The sequence below is a fragment of the Rattus norvegicus genome, chromosome 9 (genome assembly GCF_036323735.1).
Source record: "Rattus norvegicus strain BN/NHsdMcwi chromosome 9, GRCr8, whole genome shotgun sequence".
Classification (NCBI taxonomy): domain Eukaryota; kingdom Metazoa; phylum Chordata; class Mammalia; order Rodentia; family Muridae; genus Rattus; species Rattus norvegicus.
Window position 1 is genome coordinate 73950942 of NC_086027.1, and position 7132 is coordinate 73958073.

Below are 7132 nucleotides of genomic sequence, written 5' to 3' on the forward strand. Positions count from 1 at the left end.
TAAGTACAATGGTGCAATGATAAACTGGTGTGAAAATGTCACAATGAAATCCATTCTGTGATATGCTAACTAAAATTATTAACAAATAAATCCTTCAGTTTCTTGTAAGTCTTCAGTTTCGATTTAAAAATTGTTTTAAGATAGTGATGGTGCACACCTTTAATCCCAGACTTGGGAGGCATAGGCAGGCAAATCTCTGTGAGTTTGAGACTAGCCTGGTCTACAGAACGAAATCCAGGACAGCTAGGGATACACGGAGATACCCTGTCTCAACCCCCTCCCCCCAAAAAAAACTTTCTAAAATTTGCTTTAATACAAAGTCTTTCTTTTTTTTATTGGTTATTTCTTTATTTACATTTCAAATGTTATTCCCTTTCCCAGTTTCCTGGACATAAGCCCCCTATTCCATCCCTCCCTTCTTCTATAAGGGTGTTCCCCTCCCCATCCAACCCTCCCTCCCCATTCCCCACCCCCTGACATTCCCCTACACTGGGGGTCCAACCTTGATAGCACCAAGAACTTCTTCCATTGGTGCCCATCAAGGCTATTCTCTGCTACATATGCAGCTGGAGCCCTGGGTCTGTCCATGTATAGTCTTTGGATAATGGTTTAGTCCCTGGGAGCTCTGGTTGGTTGACACTGTTATGCTTATGGGGTTGCAAACCCCATCAGCTCCTTCAATCCTTTCTCTAACTTCTCCAATGGAGGTCCCATTCTCAGTTTAATGGTTTGCGGCTAGCATTCACCTCTGTATATGACACGCTATGCAAAGTCTTTCTGTATAGCCAAGGTCAGATTTAAATTTGATATGTGGTATGGACTGGCCTCGAACTCGTGATCTTCCTGTCTCATCTTCCCAAGTGCTGGAATTATGGGCTGTACCAACTTACCTGGCCCATTCCTTTATTTTTCTTTAAAAACTTCACAGATAAGGTCTTGCTCACAACTTATTAAGATTCTCGGTCCCCAGCTCCGAAAAAAAGAACCAAAAAAAAAAAAAAAAGATTCTCTTTATTATTTTAACTAGTATTGCTAATTCTTTCAGATAGATTTCACTATAACTCTTTCACATGTGTACATATTCTATTTTTTTTTTTTTTTGGTTCTTTTTTTTGGAGCTGGGGACCGAACCCAGGGCCTTGCGCTTCCTAGGTAAGCGCTCTACCACTGAGCTAAATTCCCAGCCCCGTATTCTATTTTGATCATACTCACCGCCTTACACTCTTATCTCCCTCACACTCTTACTACTCCCTTTCTTAATTAGTCTCCCCAACTGTGGTGGTTTGAATAGGAAAACCCTCACAGATGCATGTGGCTATACGGAATGGCACTATTAGGAGCCATGACCTTATTGAAGGAGGTGTGTCACTGTTGGGGGGCTTTGAGGTCTTATATACTCAAGTTATGCCCAGTGTGGCCCGCAGTTTCTTTCTGCTGCCTTCAGATCAAGATGTAGAACTCTCAGCTCTGTCTCCAGCACCGTGTCTGCCTGCATGCTGCCATGCTTCCCATCAGGACAATAATGGACCGAACCTCTGAAAGTGTAAGCCAGCTCCAATGAAATGTTTTCCTTTATAAGAGGTGCCATGGTCATAGTGTTTCTTTGTGGCAATAAAACTCTGAGACACCAATGCTTTCTTCTGTCTGTGTGTGTTGTTCACTATGACTCCATGAGTTGCATTTGGGTGTTTACAGAAGCATGGGTGAGGGGTCGTTTGCAGGAGCATGTATACTTATCAGTACCTATCCCACTGATGAAAATGCCTCTCCTTCCAACAGTGTCCATCACCAAGGTATAAGTTCTTGGGGGTAGAACCTGTGACTTCCTCCCAGCTCCACCTTAGGAAGCCAGCTCCATACAGGTGGCCATAGCTGCTATGAGTTCAGGGGTGCAGTGGCCATGCCGTTCCCAGCAGTTGATATTCCACACAGTTCTCTACCTTCTTCTGTGCTGTTTCCTGAGCCTTGTGTGAATGGGGTGATATACATGTTCAGTTTTTGGCTAAACATTAGACTATCATTTAATCTGTCACATTGACCACGTGTGAATCTCAGCCATCTTCACAGCCTACTGAAAAGCAGAAAGCAAAAACAAACTGTCAAGGAATTTTAATCCAATAACATGGCTGCTCTGGCAAGGGATCACGTCCAAAGACCTTCTAGGTCTGTGTGATCTGGCTGGAATGACACACCTTTAATCCCTCTGGCTGGAATATAGACATGACTTTATGAGTCAAGCCAGTCTGATCTACAGAGTGAGTTCTGGGACAGCCAAGACTATATAGAGAAACCCTATCTCAAAAAAAAAAAAAAAATCAAAGAAGGAGGAAGAGGAGGGGGAGGACGGGAGGAAGTGGAGAAGTAGTAGTAGTAGTTGTTAGTTTGGGTATAGTACCTTCCCTAAGCCATTCTCCATTGGTGACCTTTTCTTTTTGTTGTGTGAGAACACCTATCTCTTTTTCTGTATTCCACAGAAGAGAGCAGAGAATTTTCACGAACAATGACTCCAAGAGAAAGATGCAGGGATGATGATCGTAACGGTCCACACCTTTGACCCCAGCACTTGGAAGCAAAGGCAGGCAGATCTCTGAGTTTGAGGCCAGCCTGGTCTACATAGTGAGTTCCAGGACAGCCAGGACTGTGTAAAGAGACACAATCTCAAAAATACCACCACTTTCCAAAAAGAAAAAGGCTAAGGGAGGTTTCGTTTTGTTTGTTTTTGTTTTTGTTGTTTCGTTGCATTTCACTCGAGGTATTTACTAATAATTTCGTTGGCTCAGGTGCAATCTTTCTGCCTCCCAAGCAAATAGTGGGAAAATAACAGGCAAGCCTCTTCTGCCATCCTCGCTCATGCTTGGTGTGTTAGTGGTGGTGAACAGAGACTTGAATATATCCCAGAGTGGATTCTAACAGATAAACTGATGTTGGGAGTTAAAGGTTAAAGAACTAGGGTTAATATTTATATGCAACATTTTATAAGGTATTTACTGACTAAATATGTATTCACATAAAATTTATAATTGTATGCCCCAGTTTTCTCAGAACAGTTCTTTGACCAGAATTATAGAAGATTATTAATAGGAAGGTCCTTAACTCTCTAAAGTAAACAAATTTTATGTGCCGATTATATGCTTACTGTATCTATACAGTGCTTAGGTATTGAACATGAAGTTTCCAAAGATATGAAATGACAGGAGTCCCAAAAGAAATAAGCATCCTTGTGTACACAGATAAGTACCACGATGAGGGGAACAAGGACGGAAAGGAGGCAGGCCTGCTAATACCTACAGACCACAGGCCATCGAACAAAGTACTTTTTGCTTTTTCTAATATTCGGGGTTGAGTTTATGGCCTTACTCATGTTAAATAAATGCTCTCTGTTGAGCCACACCCTCAAAAGCAGGGGTCATCTAGCGTTAAATTTCTATAATTGCCCTGCTTTATTATAAGCTTACACTCATACCCCGGAACCTCTATAACAAAAACAGTTGTGTGCATTGAAGCCACATGTGAGAGCTGGGTCAGGGGTCATTGGAGAACGAGTTCTCCATCTGGGTCAGGGTGGCCCATGGGAAAATCAGCACTCGTGGGAGAGTGTGAGCGCCCATCCAGTGTTGAGGCAGGAGACTCTGGGCTAGGGCGAAGCATGGGCCACACAATCCTTTTCCCGGTCATGTCTGTGTAGGAAAGGGTGGTTGTATAAAGTTCCCACTCCAGGCAAGACATTTGAGCCAACTTATTAACCTCTCAAAGGATGGGGCAATCTGATGCATTTTGACCTAAACTCATCAGACTTATTTTATGAGCCTTACAAGAAACAGCCCTGTAACTTCATTTACTAAATGCAGGTCATTTTTGTCACGTTTTACTCAGTTACCTCTTTTCTAGGACCCGTAAGAAAAACCAGGTTTTAGTACTGGTCATGGTTTGGCTTATCCTTAATTTTTTTTCCATTGCATTTTTATTTATTTGTGGGAGGGTTGGGGGGAGGCGGTCAATCAAAAAACCAATCTTGGGAGAATTGACACTCTCCTTCTGTGAGGGTCTTGGGGATCAAACATGGGACACTCAGACTTGGGACAGGCATCTTTACCTGCTAAATCCTGTCACCAGGCCAGCTGTGACTTTTCTTGATAACTTAAACTTAAGGTCCTTAACCTTACATATGTAGTCATTAGAATACCCAGAATGCTATTTCCCCGTATAGGAAGTTCCTTCCCATCTCTGCTTAAGAGATTAAAAGAAAGGCAGGACTCTTGTGGTGCCAGAATCATAAGCTACATATTTTATTAGTTTCTAGAGGAGAAAAGTAGAGTCTCAAAATGCCTCAGTAAAAATCCATGACTCTTCTAAAAGAGCCAACTTTGGCGTTTGCAGCCCCCCAGTCAAGATATCTCCTGTACTCTCCCGGCCTCAGCAGGTACTGGCGCCCTCTGTAGCTAGGCATCTCATAGAGGACCCAGCAGCCCTCCATTACATTGAGGGAGTGAATCTCGCTGAGGTGGAAGCGATCCTGAAGAGAGAGACAGTCGTCTGTGATCTCTGACATTTGTCCTCTGAAGTCATCTCTTTCGTAGATCCTCATTCTGTAAGTGCCCGAGTGCTGGGGTGGGGGAGTGAGGGTGGGGGCAGACAGAAGAAGAAAAGCAAATGAGCACAAAGATGTTTCCTGTCCCGACACCTCCAGCCTCAAAATCCCAAGTCCAAGTTTGCGTTCAGGACAAGCATGTTACAGAGTACGGAAGTCTCTATTCCTAAAGCTTAGGGTGTCTCTTGAAGACTCTAGGGTGTCAATGGCCAATTGAGAAACAGCCCTCAGGCCTCTCCATGCCTACCTACCCATCCATAAGTCCCTGGCAATTAAAAGTTGCTTAAAATAAAGATCATCACACTTAATCTAAAAATAATTAAAAAATAAAACCCATACCATCTCAGTGCTGAGACAGCCCTTTGCAGGGGAGGAAATCTAAAAGTTACCAGGAAGGTAGCATTTTGATTTATCTCCCTTGTTGACAAGGTATCAACCTTCAGCGATTTTTTTCTGCAAAACAAGTGTATTGGTTCACATATCTACAATTCAGAAGGCTGAGCCCCTGTGATAAATTAGGTGCTGTGTTTCCTTCTTTCTCTTTCCAAGCCTCAGTTTCGGTTCAAATCGGCTTTTCCCTGGCTTCCTGCCTGTAGGCTGACCCTTCCTGTCAGGGGCAACTCTCCATGGTGAAGTTACATTCCTGTGATTTCCGTGGCACTGTGTCTCATGTCTCCCACACTCTACCTGCCTAGGATGCTACCTATGGCCATCTCCAGAAAGCATGAGTCTGGGACTTTAGCTTTAGATCTGGCCTTTGCGCTGGGGTATTCCTCCAAGCGAGCCCATGGGCACTGTCCACTACAAATGAATGAAAAGCAGAAGGTGGGAAAAGCAAGCAGAAAGAAACGCAAGGCCAAGCAAGGCAACACGTTTTTAGATGAGATCAGGGTGGTCTGAACTATACAAAGTGGGTAGCTCAGGCTGGCCTTGAACTCTTGCTGCTATCTCTTCAGCATATCCTACCCAACCAACGCATTTTAAAACACCGACATAGTAGTACATTATATTTTTAGATTAAGAAACATTGAATTTCTGACTAGAAGTGGTTTGGAATGAACTAAGGACTATATATATGCAGGGAATTTATATGTTAAGCAAATGATAAATGCACTGTCTTCGATATCCTGTTTTTAAAATTACTCTCTGGTGTTTGAATTCTTGATGGCCTATAAATATAAAAAGGTGGATGTGAGTTTTCTAAGAAACTCAACACCACGTTCCTGAGAAATGATATACCACTGAACACACATACTGTCAGACCCACTCTCTGCTCTAATTGAAACGACTTGGTTTAAGATGATTTTTTTAAAGGTAATTTGTGTTTCCAGAGACCAATAATGAGGACAGAGCCAAACTCACTTGGGGGATGAGGCGGCAGGAGCGAATGGAGTCGCTGAAACCCATCCACTGCTGGTAGTCAGGGTAGTCCCCGCGTCGCAGGAAGTACTGGTAGCCCTGGTAGTTGGGTCGCTCATAGAGCATCCAGCAGCCACTGTCCACGCGGACGGAGTTGCAGCGGCTGAAGTAGGTCTGCAGGTTGGGGCAGTCGCTGCTGCACTCATAGCAGCGGCCCTGGAAGCCTCGGTCCTCGAAGAAGGTGATCTGTAAGGGCAGAGGGGACCAGACAAATAATTGATTTCTGCCAGCAAGGATGCTGCTTGAGGGCAAAGGTCAGGGTTCCGGGACTTACCTTTCCCATCTCGCTGATAGTAAGAGATGCCCTGGGAGCTGTGAGGCTCTAGGGGAGCGCCTCTGGTATATATAGCTGTCATGACTGCTGCCTCCACAGGAAATCACACAAAAGGGCCCATTCCAGTGAGTAAGGGGATTTGCAAGCTCGGAGAGCTCTCTCCCTCCCTCTGCTCATTGGAGTTGGCTGAATGGTTTACTCTCATTCTTTCTGGTAGGTTCGGGTTGCTCTAATTCACTAAAGCTGTTGTGTTGTTGCTACCAATGAGAAAAGTCTTTGCTCTTGTTTTGCAAAAGAACGAGCGAAGCTCTAATTCTATGCGTTTACTTTATAGCTTACTCGGCTTAACGGACTTCTCAAAGCAAATCTGATTTAGCAACTGCACGTGCTTCGGATTTTGGTTGTATGCTTTAAACTTTTTTTTAAAGCGAAAACTTAAACAGTAAGGAATCTCGAGTAAGAGAGATCAGGGAGATTTAATCTGAGGAAATATTCTGAAAAGCATAAAGTTTAGTTCAAATTCAAGATTCTATGATTATTAATGTTTGCTGGGGGACGGTCTGAAACAATTGTTAGCTGCAGTTTGTGATGTCTCTTCTCCACCCTTGCACCTAGAACAGAGTTTCAATGCACATGAAGACCTTGTTATGGCCCTGACTGGGGGAAAAGAACAGCTATTCTTATGCTTCCTCCACTTTTAAATCTTCCTTCTGCTGATGCCTGTCCAGGATCCGTCCCTCTTTCAAATGTCCAAAGGTGTGGGTTTTTTTTCTTTTTCTTTTTTGTTTGTTTGTTTCTTTGTTTTGTTTTTGTCAGGAGCTATCATCAAAATAGTAATAAGGATCCAGACA

At 43.5% G+C, this 7132-nt stretch overlaps 1 protein-coding gene across 1 annotated transcript; it reads right to left on the bottom strand.

The window, feature by feature from the left end:
* Window positions 1-4262: 4262 nt before the first annotated feature.
* Window positions 4263-6323, bottom strand: Crygb (crystallin, gamma B). Its single transcript, NM_001109875.1, is given in 3 exon segments — window positions 4263-4603; window positions 5951-6193; window positions 6282-6323. Coding segments are annotated over 3 exon segments (528 nt in total). The 5' UTR covers window positions 6291-6323; the 3' UTR covers window positions 4263-4327.
* Between the last annotated feature and the right edge of the window lie 809 nt (window positions 6324-7132).